This window comes from Thermobia domestica, chromosome 5, assembly GCF_964235325.1.
Source record: "Thermobia domestica chromosome 5, izTheDome1.hap1.1, whole genome shotgun sequence".
Classification (NCBI taxonomy): Eukaryota; Metazoa; Arthropoda; class Insecta; order Zygentoma; family Lepismatidae; genus Thermobia; species Thermobia domestica.
The window spans coordinates 312,045,893-312,064,860 of record NC_137458.1 but is presented as its reverse complement, the minus strand read 5'-3'; the positions used below and the strand labels follow the sequence as shown (position 1 = coordinate 312,064,860).

General features: G+C 38.0%; 2 protein-coding genes across 2 annotated transcripts in view; both read right to left on the bottom strand.

The window, feature by feature from the left end:
- Positions 1-18,968, bottom strand: part of LOC145684962 (clotting factor G beta subunit-like) — a 163,444-nt gene that overhangs the window by 110,140 nt on the left and 34,336 nt on the right. The gene's annotated exons all lie outside the window — the stretch shown is intronic.
- Positions 6,925-10,731, bottom strand: LOC145685647 (uncharacterized). The gene has a single exon (XM_081758037.1). It carries the CDS (start codon positions 10,729-10,731, stop codon positions 6,925-6,927), a length of 3,807 nt encoding a protein of 1,268 aa, XP_081614163.1.

The window sequence follows — 18,968 nt, the reverse complement described above, 5'->3', positions numbered from 1 at the left end:
AATTCAAAATGGCGGATTTTAAGATGGCTGCCGTCAAGGATACCCTTAACGTATCACTTCCCTCTAGACATAATATGTATTACAGAACCTTTTATACACTTATTATCATTAATACGCGGGTTAGAAGCAGAGGTAAGGGACTTTCGCACGTAGTAAGCGAAGAATTAAATGCCTGTAATTTCCCCAAATAGGTGTATCTCAAAACTAGCTTCACCATTGTCTTCCTGATTAAATTCTAGCCCGAAATTATGTCTCATATCACCCTATATCTATTTTAAAAAAATTGACCTTAATTCAAAATGGCGGATTTCAAGATGGCTGCCGTCAAGGTCGTACCTACCATACAACTTCCCCCTAGGTCTTACATGTATTTACATGGTTGTTCTTTCATTAACGCTACGTTTACAAAGGTTAGTAAGGGACTTCTACAGTAATCTTTAATAACCACATCACAACTCTTAAAAATTATAAAAAAATAGAAAACATGCACCATGGCAAAAAATTCTGTTATCACAAATAATACATATATGTCCTCTATCAGCTAGAAAAATTTCATTGAAATCGGAGCCGGACAATTGGGTGAGGTCCCTTGTTAGAAATGGTGGAGAAGAGAACAATTTTAGATATTATTAAGAAGAGGGAGAAACTGGTTAAGACATTGGATAAGAAGGAACTGTATCATGAGAGACGTCCTAGAGGATATTAGGAATGGGGATAAGAAAAGAACTTTTTTTTTTTAGATATTATTAAGAAGAGGAAAAGCAACTGGTTGGGACATTGGACAAGAAGGAACAGTATCATGAGGGATGTTTCAGAAGGTATGATGGCAGGAAAGAGAGAGAGGGGGCGAAGGGGACTACAATTAATGGACGATATCAAAACAGAAAAATCGTGCTTGAAGACGAAGAGGTTATCTGAAGACCGTGGAGCATGGAAGCTTCTCAGTTGCGGCAAGCAACCTGCCTGTAATGACAGAATACCTACGATGATGATGTATACTTCTAAAAAATATAATTGCATGCCCGATTTTTTCTAAGTTCCTTAAAATTGTAGGTTTGGCAACAGCACAGTCGACGTAGTAGTAGGGGAAGTCAAAGGAAAAATTAACGAGACTTCCGAACACAGCTCACAGTTTGCTGTTTGAAATGCTCAGGTCTCTTTTTATAACTTAATGTAAAGATTCATTTAGAACATCATAATATTTGGTAAATGCAGAAAACTTGATTGTAAGTAAAGCACACACGCTTTTCGACCACAATATTCGTTTTTTTTAAAGGGGGGAGTTGTTAAGAAATTCGCTCTATCCATAAAATGGGAATAAAACTTCATAGTTATTTCGATAGCAATGCGTGCTAAATTCTTGTTTTCTGTTCGGATTTAGTACTTTTGACCCTGGTGCGAATCCCACTCGATGCTCTTACTTTTTATCATTTTGTAATTTTTCATTTATTTTTGCCATACACTTTTATAGTATATGTATTACACGGAGGTGATGAACAACTTTCTAATTTATCCAAAAATAAGAAGGTATACAGGTGTAAAACCTTTTCTATATATCTGAGTAATTGATCCTTAGTGCAAATCACTTCTTGCATCGATCTGTAATATTTTCGTAAACCTGAAAATAAATCCGGACACCTGTGTCCAGGAGATCACTATCAGCCCTAATCACTACCAGAACGCAGTTCATATTATTATTGTTATTATTATTATTATTATTATTATTATTATTATTATTATTATTATTATTATTATTATTATTATTATTAAGTAGGGAATAGAAAAAAGGTTTGAGGATACTAAATTTGGGGACACATTTTATTTCCTCCCAATTTGTTGTTACACCCAGGGCCGTAACTTATGGGGGGTATTGGGCAACTGCCCACCAGGGAAGCTCCCCGCCGTTCGATGGGGGCCCATTTAAAGACTTTTTTTTTTTACTCCATATACAATACAAACATGAAATTAGAAATGTAGCATCAAACAGGTTTACTACATTACATAAACAAAACAGCACACAAAAGATAAGTAAAACAAAAATGAGTCGTGGGCCCATTTCAGTTAAAAAAAAAATGTTTACTACTAGGTGCCCTAGAAATAATATGTATTAGTATGGCTTTGAGATTTGTCAATATTGTTTCCTTAATTAATTTGTCATGTATGAAATGGGCTAAGAGGCGAAAGTAATGGTCCCGCAGAACTTGTCGGACCCGCAGGACAAAAGTATATATATATATATATATATTACTCTGTCCCCAAAAAATGTAATCCCCCAATATTTTTCGAACAGATACGTGGTCCAGCAGGGGCGGATTCAGGACCGACTTCTGGGGGGGGGCGGTGGGTAGTCATACTGCTACTTTTAAGGGCTACAAACTTTGGGATGGGTTTTATTTATATATATAAAATAAGAAAATTTCCTCTTCTGGGGGGAGGGCGATCGCCCCGATCGCCCCCCCTGGATCTGCCCCTGTGGTCCAGTATGTCAAAACCGTTTGGTGGACTTTCATCCAGCACAGCTCGACAGCTGCTAATATAACGTCATCAATATGACCGCCTACTGATTTCACCATAGCAATTTTAAACGATTATAATTGCGCTATCGTTCAAGATAGGAACTTAATTCTTGCTTTATTGTCGAGAATATATTCCAGGCCTACATTTTAATACCAAAACTTTTCTAATCGTTGCCGCCATTTTGAAATATAGTGCCTGAAAGTGGAGAAATGTCATTGTCATACATTCATTCGCAATCTTTAATGGCGAATAACTATGAGACGGCTATATTTACACAAAAACACCATGGAGTAAACAAAGTTACGCATTTCAAGGGCTTTCAAATGACACCTGAATCATAACGGTATCTTTACAAACAACGGAAATAATTTCTTTTATGCACTGCTAGATGTAGGTTTCTAAGAATTCAAATATTAGAAATATTACGTTGTCAACATATGGGTCTGACTTTTATTACACGATATGAATGAAACATTTGTGATAGTGATTTAGGCAGAAATATGTAGTGTTAAATATGTAGTTAACATTTATTGCATTTCTTGGTTTACAATTGCAATATGCTGTAAAACATTGAAGGAAATTAAGCAAACATTCATACACAGTAAAATTTACTAAGCGTGTATGAAAAGAATATGTAACTGTAAATTACGTAATTACTTACATATTGAAGGTACAAAATATTATTTACGAGGCAATATTGAATAGTATTCATATGAATAATCATAAACTCTACATTCTGACACGCACACACACAAACTCACAATACAGTATATAGATCTACCTATACGGACGAAGTACATCAGGCACATAGCAAAGGGGGGGGTCCGGGGGGTTTGAACCCCACCTTTTCGAGACAAGAAATGAAAAAAATTAGGGAAGGATGAAACAAAATGAAATGAGAAAAAGAAGGATCAGCGTTAAAAATAAACTACAGGAAGCTTTTGGTTACTCTTTATTATGAGGAAATTTGTATTGCTTGCAATACATGGTTGGGAGGTGAGCGAGATATCCTGCAAAGTGTCAGGGAATTTGAAATTTGTAGAAAAGTTGCGAAATTCTCAGAATTTCTGCTACTAGTCAGGGAGATTTCAAGCTTCGGAAAGCATAGTGTCGTTGTGTAACAGCGTGGACATTTTTTATCATAATTTTTCGTCATCGCATCCTTGCAATATCAAACATGTTATTTCAAAAACAAGTTTCTACTGTTCCTTTAACCTGTCATTTGAAACAGACAATAGTTCACGGAATAATAAAAACAAAAATATATGTGGAAAGAAAATTCTGTTAACATTTGATTCAACAGAAAAAGGAATGCAGATATTGCAAAATATTTTACAAGACATTATTGAGTATGTACTTTTTATAATATTGAATATATACTTTTTATAATAGTTGAGGTCATAATGAAAGGAGAATTGTTATATTTGAATAAACAGAGGAAGGATGTAAATATTGTATAATCTTTTTCAATACGTCTTTTCTTTTATTATTTTACTCGAGATTTCTTCATAGTTTATTAAAATATTTACTAACATATCCTCACAAACCAATATATGTTGATAGTAAAGTAGTTTAGATTGATCGAGCTCCTGGGTCTACAGAATTTCGTGTTACGCCCCCCACCCCTCCCGTTACGAAATGCTGGCTAAACGAACCAATATATGTTCCAGTAAAATTGTTTAGAATGATCGAACCCCTGGAGTGATGACCACAGTTTCATGTCACGCACCCCCCTTCACGAAATCCTGGCTACGTGCTTGAGTACATACATATTTGATTTTAAGTAATATATTGGAAAGTGTATATATACTATTTTTAAACTATTTTTATTTTATCATAAGATTGTTATTTATTACTCTTTCACACATAATACTTTTATATGATGATATATTAACATAGCCCAAAATATTTGTATGATGTAAAAAAAAAATAATGATATTGAAATCATCTTTAAGGTATATGGGAAAACTATCTGTATCTAATTTACTATGCCTCGTAAGTATTACATGAACGTTACTATACCTGGTTTCACACCATATTTTACAGGTTATTCTATCTGTAAAATAGAATACATATGCATATGCTACTATACGAAATTTTATCTACACATTTTTAAAATTTGGTATTGCTTCTAAGTAAACCGTGTATATACCTTGATGCACCACTCTATCGTGTTACATGTTTTCATCACTGTCCTCATCTGTGTTCTCCTAAATGTAAAGATTATGTTCTTCTAACATGTTACTACATATCTGAAATTTACAAGCAGGTGTGCATTTCAGGTTGTTGCTAATACACTGACAACTAGAAGACCTACACTCTTTGTTACATTTGCACTCCAGGAACTCCAAAATTGTATCTAGAGTTGGAGGACCTTTCATCTACTCAATTTGTAGTTGGCCATCTTCGAATTGTCATCCATGGCCATCTGAGGTGAGAATGTTGGAATGCTTTTCAAGGTATCTCTTCCAGATAGCTGCCTGATAATTAGCTCTTTAGCGTGAAGGTACAGTGTAATCACACGTGGTGACAACTGCCCAGATTCGATTTCACCTTTCTTCAGCCTGAACAATTGGTACCGGAGCTCATTGACTTTTAGGGTTGCATTCGAGTCGAGTCGAGTCGAGATTTGAGCCTGTCTCGACTCGACTCGAGAAAATGTTGTCTCGACTCGTGTCTCGACTCGAAAATATGTTGCTGTCTCGACTCGTGTCTCGACTCGACAGTCTCTGTCTCGACTCGACTCGAATTCGAGTCGAGACGTCTCGAAATTCGAGTCGAGACAAAATATACAAGTTAAAATATACACACACATCAGCCAGACCGTTATGACTACCTACCTAATTGTTAGTATATCCACCTTTTGGCATGAATAACAACGGCAGCGCGTCTTGGCATGGTCGCAATGTTCCTCGGTGGGTCGCTGGTGAGAGTTGGCACCACATATGCACACACAGGTCATCTAATTCCCGTAAATTCCGGGGAGGGGGTGATGCACCCTCACGTCACGTTCAATCACATCCCAGATGTGATCGATTGGGTTCAGATCCGGAGAGTTTGGGGGCCAGCACATCACTTGGAACTCGCTCCTGTGTTCCTCGAACCACTCCATCACACTCCTGGCCTTGCGACATTGTGCATTATCTTGTCGAAAAATGCCACTACCGATGGGAAACATGGCCGTCATGAAGCGGTGTACGTAGTCTGCAAGCAGCGTGCGATACCTCGGCCGTCATGGTGCCTTGCTCAAGCTCCACTAGACACATGGATGCTCACCTGAATGTTCCCCAGATAATAATTAAGCCGCAGCCAGTTTGTCTCCGTCCCGCAGTACAGATGTCAAGGAGCTGTTCCCTATGAACACTACGTATTCGCATTCTCACATCGTCATGATGAAGAAGATATCGGGATTCATCAGACAATGCAACGCTCTGCCATTGTGCCAAGGTCTAGTGGCGATGGTCACGTGTTCATTTTAGTTATAGTTGCCGATGTCGTGGTGTTAACATTCGCCATCGTTAGGAGTGTGTGTTCAGACTAGTATTGTGAAGGCCTGTGAAAAAAACGGAAATTTTTGGTTAAAAAAACAGTGTTTTTACTGTTTTTCCGAGCTGGGGAAAAAACGGAAAATTTGGGTATTATCAGAATCATCATTTAATCACAGAATCATTTTAGTTAATATGTTAAATCAAACATATATTTCATAGAGATATTTTGATTGTTCTATGTAAAATTCCGGAAATTTTGAAACCATTAGAAAAAATCGTTTGTTCGGAAATATTGGCAAAAACAGGAAAATGTAGTTTAAAAACTATTTGTTAGCCTGAAGCTAGTAATCTTACTTGCTGTAACATGTCTGCAACATATACAGTGGGAAGTCGAAAATCCGAACTAATTGGGACCACAGGTATTCGGATTTTCAAATTGTTCGGATTTTTCGAAAATGACCAAGAAAATGCCATTTAGGCTTACATACTGTACGGCATGTTCTTCTATCGATACAGTGGTTATTCAGTACATACAGTAATTACAATACCGTACGTAAGGCTACTTACATTTAATGTTTCTGAAGAACTTGCTTGTACTCTAAATAACACTGTTTGATGGACTGTATCACACAAACGCTGGTTCGTTCTTTAATAATTCGGTTTAATAATATTGTTAATATTTCTTACAATTCCCGAGTTAAAATAAAATGCACATTGAACACAACGATGAGGCAGCTATAGGCTACGAGCTCACTCACACACACACTGCTGCTATACACAGTTTCAACAAGCACCTACCCTTTCTTCTTCTTCTTCTACAGCTAACAAGTTACATTGAACAAACATCTTTAAACAAAACTAAACAATTTAAATAAGCAAGTTAGGACTAAACATAGCCCCCACCCTTGAACGATCTAGTTCAAGATACACACAAAAGATGAATTGGTACAATATTTGAAAGAACTGTAAAAGTTGAAACAATATGTAAATAGAAAAGTTCTGTTACTGTAAGTGGACCTGTATGCTTGTTTCCTTGCGACACACGACAATTATTACTAAAGCGCTTACAATATGCAACAATTCGCTCAAGTTTCACCAACGATGAACAATTGTCAATAATGGAGGTATCAACATGAACATGCATACAAACTATATGTTTTCTTTCCTCTTGGTTGACTAACTTTGAATCCACTGTATATTCATTGCACTCTGGTAGAATGGGGTTTCTGAGCCACTCTGGGCCTGAGAACCATAAGTGATGTGCAAGTAAGGAAGAAGGTAATAAACCTCGAGAACCACAGTCTGCTGGATTGTTCTTTGAATCCACTTTGAGCCACTTCACTGATGGCAAAAGAGTTTGAATCTTTGCTACACGATTCGCGACAAATACTTTCCATCTGCTTGAATCCGAATTCAGCCACGATAACACAACAGTAGAGTCAGAATAGGCAATTACATCATGCACTTCCAAACGTAATGAATTTAATATGAGATTAATCATTTTAGCTAATAGCAAGGCACCACAGAGCTCTAATCGGGGCAAGGACACTTGTTTGATTGGAGCAACCTTCGTTTTTCCCATAACAATGTTCACACTCACTTGGCCGTCTTGAGATACAGACCTCATATATACCACTCCACAATAGGCCTTTTCGGAAGAATCACAAAATCCTATTAACTCTCTTCTCGTAGCCTGAGTGACACTGATACACCTGTTGATTTTGATGTTTTTCAATAAAGAAAGCTCTGAGTAGTAATTCCTCCATTTTCTCAAAATCCATTCAGGAACTGGACTGTCCCATTCTAAATTTAGTTTCCAAATTTCTTGCAATAATATTTTCGCAATAATAGTAGTTGGAGAAATCAAACCTAATGGATCGAACACTTTTGCACTTTCTGATAAAATATTACGCTTAGTTACAACTGACTTAACTGACACAAGATTGACATTATACGAAAATACATCATTTGATGGATACCACAGAATTCCTAACGTTTTCACTGAATTACTACTATCAAAGTCTAAACTACTCGTCGCTTGTTTCAAATGAGAGGGTACGGAGTCCAAAACGTTGGGACTGTTGGATGCCCATTTTCTCAGTTCAAAACCTCCTTTCTGCAATAATGCACTGAGTTGTTCTTGTAACTGAATTGCTTCACTAACTGAGTTGGCACCACTGATCAAGTCATCAACAAAAAAGTCTTGCATCACTACAGCCGCTGCGATAGGAAATGATTCTTCTTCATATTTCGCTAATTGCTGCAAACTTTTCACTGCTAAATATGGTGCTGAAGCTGTACCATAAGTTACCGTCACAAGCCTGTAATCTTTGATCGGAAGATTAGGTTTTTCACGCCACACAATTCGCTGGAAGTCTCTATGTTCGGGTTGGATTCTCACCTGTCTATACATTTTCTCAATATCAGCAGTCAATGCCACATTATGTTGTCTAAAACGCACAAGTAATGGAATTAAGTCACACTGCAACCTAGGTCCGACAAGTAACTTATCATTCAATGACACATTAGATGAAGTTTTACAACTACCATCAAAAACTACTCTCAGTTTTGTTGTAGAACTGGAATCTTTCAACACTGCGTGATGAGGTAAATAACACACTTCACTGTTTGGTTTCAGTATTTCACTTTCTGGAATAATCTCCATATGCCCAAGTACCTCGTATTCATGCATAAAATCTACATATAATTGACGCATTTTAGGCCTCTTCTTCAAACGACTTTCTACTTGCTTAAGGCGTTTAATTGCCACTTCACGTGACTCACCAAGTCTTGCACTGTTGTCGCGAAACGGTAACTGCACATGAAACCTACCTGTCTCATCTCTTTGATGGGTCTTCTCGAAATAAATTTCACACTGCTTTTCTTCTGACGACATTATTTTTTGTGTAGGAATATCTTCCAATTCCCAAAACTGTTGCAAAATTCTTTCACTGTTGCACTGGATATGATATGTTGACGCTGTGAATTCTTTACGTCGCACTTCATCGTCGCCAATAGAACCAAATAACACCCATCCTAATTTGGTATTCACTGCTACGGGAGAACCATCAACACCACTACACACACCCGCCAATAGCAATTGAGGGTAAATATCTGCACCCAATAACAGATCAATTCTGTCAGGAACATTAAAATTCGGATCTGCTAATGTTAACTTGTTAACATGCGACCACTGCTTGCTTTTATGAATATACCGTTTTGGTAACATACCTGTTACCTTTGGCAACACTAACGCTTCTATAGAAAATTCTGATTTAACATCATAACTTGATGTAAACACAATATTAACAACACCTTTTGCCCGAGCAACATTACTGGAACTCAGCCCCGAAACATGTACATACACAGGCTGTTTTTGTAAACCAAGCCGTTGTGAGCAGTTTTCTGACACAAAGCTTTTTTCACTGGCTGAGTCTAACAAGGCTCTCACAGGTTGTAAATTACCATATGAATCCTTCACCATTACTACTGCAGTTTGTAATAACACTGCATGTTGCACATTAGTTTCACTTGAAAAATGAGTCCCCACTGAAACACCTGAGTTCTGTTTATTTGGAAAATGAAGTAAAGTATGATGACGTTTGCCACACTCACGACACGATGCTGATTTGCAACTGGACAGTTTATGATTAGATTGTAAGCAATTAAAGCACAATGCTTTGTTTTTCACTAAAGAATGACGTTCGTCAACTGACAGCGAAAGAAAGTCATCACATTTATGCAAAGGATGATTTTTGCTTTTGCACTGGCAACACGAAAATTGAGCTGAAGCATGATGCGCTATTGTTGATTTTTTATTACTCTTGTTTGGCTCACTAGGTGGGGTTGATTTTGCATTGGAAGTGCTACTTGCTAATGCACGACACCTATGATCTATGAATTTCACCAATTGGTCGAATGTTGGTAGTTCACTGTCTGACAATGAAAGTTCCCACTGCCTTTTTGTTTCACTGTCTAGCTTCTCTGTTATATGAAATATAAGCAAAGGATCCCATTCGTTTACTTTTATGTCCAACACTGATAACGATCGCACACACTCAACACTTGTATCCAACAACCGACGTAACGCGCCAGCTGATTCTTGCTGCACTTGACCTTGACTCACAAAGCGCCGCAAGATGGACGTGACTAATTCTCGTTTATTTTGATACCTTAAATTTAACAGGTCCCAAGCTTCTTTATAGTTATCGTCAGTTATTTGTATAGATTGAATAAGTGTTGCTGCTTCACCTTGCAGACTAGCTTTTAAGTACTGAAGTTTTTGTGCACCCGTCAATTTTTCATTATTATGCACTGCTGCGATAAACAAATCACGAAACGAAAGCCAATCATTTAAGTTCCCGCTAAAGCATGGCAACTGCAATTTTGGAAGTCGAATTTCTGTTGTGTTTTTTTGATTATTCACATCACTAGAAGAAGCGTGAGATATTTTACCCTGCACTTCCACTAATTTCACGTTAAGCTTTGTAAGTCTATCTTCAATAGCAGCAAGCTCTTCTTCTTGCACCAAATAAATTTCTTCTTCGACACACAAGTTACTGGCTAGTAACAAAAGCTCATTTGTTTCACGTGACAGTTCACTCACTTTGTTTTTGTAGACCTGAATTACACTAATATCTTCCTGTTCTGTGATATTGTTTATGCAATTTTCAGCACGAGTGACCTTTCCTTTTAAAACACGCTTTCGGGAATTGTAAGCTTCCATTGTCGCCCACACAGTTTTTTCTTTCTTGTTAACACACAAGTCTTAGCACGTAGGTCACATAAACACATAAACACGTATTAACATCTGGTTAGGAGGACCAAATCTTTATGATGGACTGTATCACACAAACGCTGGTTCGTTCTTTAATAATTCGGTTTAATAATATTGTTAATATTTCTTACAATTCCCGAGTTAAAATAAAATGCACATTGAACACAACGATGAGGCAGCTATAGGCTACGAGCTCACTCACACACACACTGCTGCTATACACAGTTTCAACAAGCACCTACCCTTTCTTCTTCTTCTTCTACAGCTAACAAGTTACATTGAACAAACATCTTTAAACAAAACTAAACAATTTAAATAAGCAAGTTAGGACTAAACACTGTTCTTGTAAGTCACACTTAAAACTTATAGGCCTAAGAAAAAATAAAAATAAAAATACATGACAAACAATTACATATAAATGAACTTTTGTAAAAACACTGACTTCACATAACGTCGATGGACACGCTATTGTTTGTTTATCGCTAGCGTTAAGACAAAATGTAAAAAGCTTCTAGGGACCGCATTCGGATTTTTGACGTTAGGATTATCGACGTCCTACTGTATATACAATGTATTTCGCTAACGGAAAAATACTGAAAGCAATAGGTTTTAATTCTACTTTACACACATATACCGCACAAGTGAGTAAATTTGAGCAGCGAGAAAATATATTAAGTGAAACTTCCGTTAGTTATTATTACAGACTAGCAGAATATCCATTCTTCGCACGGGGAGAATACGTTTCATTTTGGACACAAAGGGCACCAAAACTGTCACTAATGAACTTGTGGAGCCCCAAAACTATGAATTTGACATTAATATGAATTTGACATATATACAGAGGCGGATCCAAGGGGGCTATAGCCCCCCCTTCACACTCAAGTATACACTGCATAAAATGGGCTTCAATCCTGCTTTACACTGGATAAAACTGCAAACTATGGTTTAGCCCCTCCCTTGATCATATCCTGAATCCGCCACTATATATATATATATATATATATATATATATATATATATATATATATATATATATATATATATATACTGTATATAATGCTAAAAAAAATTAGGGGTTCAGCTGAAATATCACACAAGACCTTAAGATAGTGTATGAATAAGCTTGTGTTTGACTCATATATATCATACAAGAAGGAATGCTTTAAGATACACTAGAAAAATGGGGCACATACTGGTGTTGGGGCACGGAAAACCTTGTTCACATGGTTCATGACACAAGACGGTTATGTGTGCACCTCTCGAACTGCCCATAAACAGGCAAAGCAACAACACTGATTGTTCCTTAATATGTCATATGATCACTTCGAATAGCCAACAGAGCCTCGCACCTGCGTGGCATGGATTCAATCAGATTATCGATGAGTTCTTGGGGGATGTTGTGCCACTCATCCAGAAGAGCGACTTCCAGCTCTGGAATGGTTGTTGGATTTACTGACCTAGCGGCAATTCGTCTGCCAAGCATATCCCAGACATGCTCAACTGGAACGAGATCCGGAGAGCATGCTAGCCGCTTCATCCGAGCGATACCCTCAGCATCTCATCCACTAACCGAGCTCTGTGAGGACGAGTATTGTCATCCATAAAAAGGAACGAATCACCAATGGCACCAGCATAAGGAAGAACAAGAGTTTTCATGATCTCATCCCTATATCTGAGAGCCGTCAAAGAGCCATTTCGGATGATGTGGAGCTCAGTACGCTCACCAATGCTGATTCCTGCCTACACCATCAGTCCACCACTATGATACTGGGATCTTTCTCGCACAAACATGGGATTGTGTCGTGTTCCACACTCTCTCCAGATGAAAACACGTCGATTATTAGGCTCTACACTGAATCGAGACTCGTCAGAGAACAAAACATTGCCCCATTCATTGCGTCCCCACCCACGATGTTCCTCCGCCTACGCTCTTCGATCACGGTGTCGTGCAGTTAATGGGACACACACCATAGGCCTATGTGCGTAGATACCACCTTCTCGAAGGCGATTGCGGACCGTTTGAGTAGATATTATGCGTCCTGTTGTTGTTCGGAAGGCTCGCGGTAGCAGAGTTGTATTCTAGTTTCGACGGGCTGTTAACAACAGATAACGATCGTCTCTGGCTTTAGTTGCTAGTGGACGGCCCTGTCCTTGTCTTCTTCGAACACTTCCAGTTGTTTGAAATCGATTCCACAATCGGCAAATCACACTTTGTGTCACTCCTATGGCATGTGCCACCTCCCGCCATGACTGACCAGCTTCCAACCTCATTGGGGGCCGCGGTGGCTCAGTGGTAGAGCGTTCACCTCTGGTGCTTGGGGTCCCGGGTTCGATCCCAGCCCCTGCCAAGTGAACTTTGTGGTGTACAAACACCGTGTGCGTGGGTTTTCTCGGGGTTGTCCCGTTTCCTCCCACTTTCTTCATTCCATCCTTTCACTCATCTCTCATCATCACCGTCTCCTTTAGCCTAACCGGCATAACCGTGGGACGTAGAAACTTAAAGATTTTTCCCGGTCCGCATACAATTATAGCTGAATTTGCATATCATCGCTAATGGAATTGTCACCATTGATTTCAGCGACTGCGAAAACTATGGATTTGACACTAATATCGGTCATTTTGGATTACTTTTACTTGTCTCGGTATCCGATCCCCCCGGTGACCCCCGGCCCGAATAGGGTGAATTTGTAAGTTAATGTGATCAGAGTTTCACCATTGATTTCAGCGACCGCGAAAACTATGAATTCGACAGTAATATCGGCCATTTTCTATCACTTTTACATGTTCCTGTAAGCGCCCCCTGAGACCTCCTGGTCCGAATTAAAAAAAAAAAGATTGGTCTTGATCTGGGGCCTGGGCCAGGGTACCCCTGACTAAAATTTGGTAACTCTCGGTCCACTCGCCTGGTCCCCAGGCCGCATACAAACAGACAAACACAAACAAACTATTTATTTTATATATATTAGACTAGATAGATTCTTGCAAATTATGCCAGATTTTCATATTATCTTTCCGAACTACCGGTAATTTTAAAGACCCGCTCCTACTTATCTTTATATATATACGCAGTATCTCTATATTTATATCTATCTATATCTATATATTATATAACAAACGTAGGAATTACACCATCAATAACGCTCCTGGAGGACCCCTTTCTCAAAAAAAAAAAAAAAAAATGCTGGAGTAACACTTGTAGAAACTTCATTTTTCGTGGCATACGATTACCGAGACCTGGTGAACAAAAAAAAAAAAAAAAAAAAAAAAAATTAGCGATCGAATTAAAAAAAATAGTTCTCCATAATAGTATTCACTGAGAATATTGTTATAAAATTTAAATTTTATGGGTAAATCAGTAGACTTTGAATACATCCACATCGTATCCACTAAGTTGCGAAATTGTGTACCTCCAGACATGGGCGGCCGAAGAAAATTTTGTAGGGGGGCACCTTCAATGTTTGCTATATTAGTCTGGCATTTAATGTGCATGATTTGTTATATTACGTGTACATTTTCGTGAGCCAGGGAGGTTCATTCTTATCAAACACGGAGATTATGAAGGAGCAGATCTACTGCACAAAATATAATAAAAACATCTCTTTCGGATTTCTATCATCCCCCAGTCCAACCCCGAGACGGAAACATAAGAGATAGGCTTTTTGTTTTTAAACAAGATAACGTGCCTAGCGAATGCTTTAAATTGTGAAGATTATATTAGTGAAAATTAAACGAATATAATTTTACAACTTAATATACATATCACTAAATGTTGAGCTCCCCGTTGCTAAGTGGTTAGCGTATGCGCCTTTCTCGAACGAGGTTTGATTCATGGTAGGAGCTCATGTGTTTCAAATCCGACTTTAAACTGTACGTTCACGTCTTTTAGAGCTTTGCTCCTGAAAACGACGCTAAACTATAATCTAATTTAATATTACTAAATATTAAAAAATAATGACTTACCAAGGTGACGTCAATTTGGCAGTCATCAAATCCATTTTATACTTTCACTTAATCCAGTGGATATTAATATAACAATTACAAGACACACGTCATCATCTTCTCATGTATCTGCATTATTTGATTCATCCATAGATTTGTTATTTGTACGCATCATTCATTTTTGCATTTTCGGGAGGGTTCAGGGTTCTTTCTTCATTTAAAGAGTCGGTTCTCTGTATTGGAAAGAGAATCAGGGGAAGAAATATATACAAAACATGCCGCTTCCGACGCAGCACTGAAGCATTTCTTTTAGCGGTCATACCCCCCTCCCTTCTCAAGTTGTAAAGTGAGAAGGGACAGAAACATCCCAGACACTCAGGGTTCAGTTGACAATAATAAAACTATGAGTAAGTAAACATCTTGTACAGAGTCACGTTTTGCTTATTTTTGAACATTTCTGTGAATTCAATAATACAACAGCGGAAATACTAACTGGTTTTATTACTCCAACCATCGCTTCAACTAAGGGTAATTCCCAACGCTCAGTGAGCCATCTAAATTTTCGTTCTTTTTCTGTTCTCCAGAGGAAAGAATGAGATTTTGCCAAGATGCTAAAGTCAAGATGCTAGATGCTAGATGGGAGTGAATTATGCTAGATCTAGCACCAAGATGCTAGATATGGCTTCACTGGCGGGCTTCGATATCTACAGAACTTTCTGCCAAAGCATACAAAAAAACACAAAGCACAATAGTTTCGATAACATCTGTGTGGTCCTTCGGTAGGCTACACATCCGGTAAGAAGCTCAATCCAAAGAGTAGTTTGCACTTCACCCGTAGCCGGCTAACAAAAGACTCGTAGCCGGCTTGTATAGATAATTGAGTTCAAATTTTCAAGTATCCATTTACTGAATGCCCATATCGTGTATGCATGCATTTGCATGCATTATTTAATAAGTAAATAAAGTACACACACAATTAATTATGTCAGTGATAAACGGTGTTTATTGAAAAAAAAAAAACTCTCCAAACAATGAAGATTAATCTTAGACTGGACAAATGGTTATCCTTCGTTTTCATTATCATTTGGCCATGAAACAAACGCCTGACAGATATACAACCCCTATATACAACTATGTGATGTTGGAATAACTCGTAGGGTATGATGCTTTACTTTTTCAAAAATTTCAGTACTTCTAGTGAAATGATATCTTTAGTTTTACGTCCCACTTTTATGCCGGTTAAGCTAAAGGAGACGGTGATGATGAGAAATGAATAAAATGATGGAATGAAGAAAGTGGGAGGAAACGGGAGAACCCCGAGAAAACCCACGAGCATGGTGTTTGTCCACCACAAAGTCCACATGGCGCGATCTGGGATCAAACCAGGGACCCCATGCACCGGAGGTGAACGTCCTACCACTGAGCCACCGCGCCCCCACAGTACTTCTTGTGTACCCCTATAAATGCAATAAAGAACTAATGGCCATGTTTGTTTTTTTTTTTTTTTTTTTTTTTTTTACAAAAATATTCAATTAGAACTGGACAATTTACATAAAATTTGGAATCGACAAATGAAAACGGCACGTTTCTAGCACTTGTGGGTTCGAGGTCTCATTGTTGAAAGGATTGGAGACAAACATATAAACTTTTCTGTGAGGAGAAACATATACGCGTAAATCTAGTATTTTAATATATAGATAATAATTGGAATAATTTTATTTTCGAGTGCTATTTTTTAATATTCGCAATATTGAAAATTTTGAACTTAAATTTTTCCCGTGTTTGAAAAAAAAAAGATATCATTACTAGTAAAATTAACCTAATACAAACATATTTATTTTTTCAATTTTTCCAGAAAATCGAAAAAAACGTTTTTTTAAAAAAAACAGGTTCAAAATTTCCGAAAATTTGACAAAACTAGTTCAGATACACTTGTACTTTGCCCAGCATTAAACTCTGATCTTAGTTCCGACGCAGTTCGCCGCCTGTTCTGTTTTACCAATCTGCCCAGACTAGAACGTTCGACATCTGTAATGAGGTGGGGGCACCCAACCCCTCGACATTTGGACGTCTTTTCCCCTTGGTTTCGCCACTTGCTGAAGACAATCAGCACAGCACTCCTCGAACACCTGACAAGTCCTGCAGTTTCCGAAATACTCGTGCCGAGTGTTTCTGAGCGAGCACTTTCTTCAAAATAATATTAAAAATTATAGAAAAATTTTCGAGACATTCGAGTCGAGTCGAGATTTTTAGCAGCTGTCTCGACTCGACTCGAGTCTCGACTCGAAAATTCGAGTCGAGAAATACGTTTGTCTCGACTCGTCTCGAATTTTACAAAGTGTGTCTCGACTCGAATCTCGACTCGAATTCGAGTCGAGTCGAGTCGAGATTCGAGACATGTCTCGACTCGTGCGCATCCCTATTGACTTTGATAATAAGTGAATTTAGTGCGTAGGTCCTAGATGTAAATTGCAAGCACTGACTGAACCACAACCAGTAAATGAATGGAAACCAACAAGATTTCTGCATGCAACTTTTCCCAATGAAGAGGCAACCCGTTTCACATCAATATACTTTTCTCTGTTTTTAGTGCCACACGTTATGAATACATTACCAATATGTTCACTGAGGATAAGGCTGAGAATAAGAACATCGGTGTCATCAGAGACAATGTTCACAGATGGATGATCAACACTTTCATGTTTTGCATGCAGAAGAATTCGGGTGTCAGCTTCTTTCTGAGACGTCTGAAGATCTTTACAAGTCATACTTTCTTTACAAGTTAGTCTTATGCATTCGTGTTTCAGTGTGACTAAAAACTGTTTATCATCAAGTTTTTGGAGATATGTGGGAGATTTCCAGTTTTTAGCAAGAAACTCGAATAGTGATGTTTAACTTGCAGATCCAGCAAGAAACCTTTTCCATTGTTTGAATTTTTAATGGACATTATGATTTGTACTTAAAACAAACGTGAACCCCGATTAATCCTCTCTGCATTCTTTATGGATTTATCATCGTATACATCGAATACAACGTCAATTCTGTAGGTGTCTAATCCAGCTAGTAAGGCTGCTGCAAAAATGCTCTTTGACACCTCTTCAAGTTTTTCGCTCTCCGTTAATCTTGTGAACAAGATACATCCCATCAATTATACAAGCTGACGGTTTCGGTATGTTTTCTGCAGCAGATATACTTTTCTTTAAGATATCTGTGAAGAGTGGCCTTGTTTGTTTCCTTCATGGTTCCATCACAATTAGCCAAAGCTCATGGAAGTGATCCTAATGTATGTTGTAGAACTAATCTCATGTCCAGTTTTCTCCTCCAAGCTACTAAGATCATATGGCCAAATAGCTTGTTATCAGCTCTCAAAACATTCTTATTCGAAATTCTCAATTTCTTGGATGTTTACATATCACTGAAAGTCTTAAGCCTTAAGTGCTGGAGGTGGTCATGAAATTTGGAGGATGCCTCATTGGGTTTCATTCTGTCATGTTTAAAATTGATGAAATCATTTGTCCCCTTCTCTTTAGCATTTAGATCTTTTCAAATTTCGGTAGTAGCAACTATGCCAGTCGATAATGACAACAAGTCTTCTGGACCGAGAAAAGGATTTTCCCAACTGTTCTCTATTATGTAAAGAAGTGACTATACATTATTTTCATCCTGTACCCTAGAAGCTTCGGGATCAGCATGTGACAAACCACCTATTTTTATATCAGTCATCATTCTTAGATTCATAAAGCATGAGCACATGTACTCTGCTGTTCTGTAATACCTGGCCACTATGCACCTGCGCGAAGACCTCCACCGACAGTTTGAGTGTCTTTAAAAACTGTGTACTCTATTGCCTGGACTACTGGAATTCTTGCAAAAGGATTGCTTCCTCCAAACTGTACAGAGAATCTTCCTCTGGTGAAGTGGTTATGAAGCTGCGGGTGGTCAATTTGCAGCCTATTGATTTCAAGGTAGTAAACCGATAGATATCTAGAGTAATTTTGCCTATCATATACGAGACACCATGGAATCATTTCTTTAACCATAGCAAGATGAAGAAACCAGTTTCCTTCCCTGGAAGCTCTAACTACTCCAAGACCTATCTCTACCATGTCAATATAGCTCATCCAAAATGATACATCACAATTTTCATTCCGAAGCAATTTCTGGTAGTCTTTGAAGAGATTCAGAATGCGAATACAGGATACATTCTCTAGTATACCTTGTAACTTCTCGTGACACACATTGTCATG

What these genes read in the sequence shown, in the direction of transcription:
- LOC145685647 (XM_081758037.1), bottom strand. Translation starts at nt 10,731, where the DNA reads ATGGAAGCTTACAATTCCCGAAAGCGTGTTTTAAAAGGAAAGGTCACT.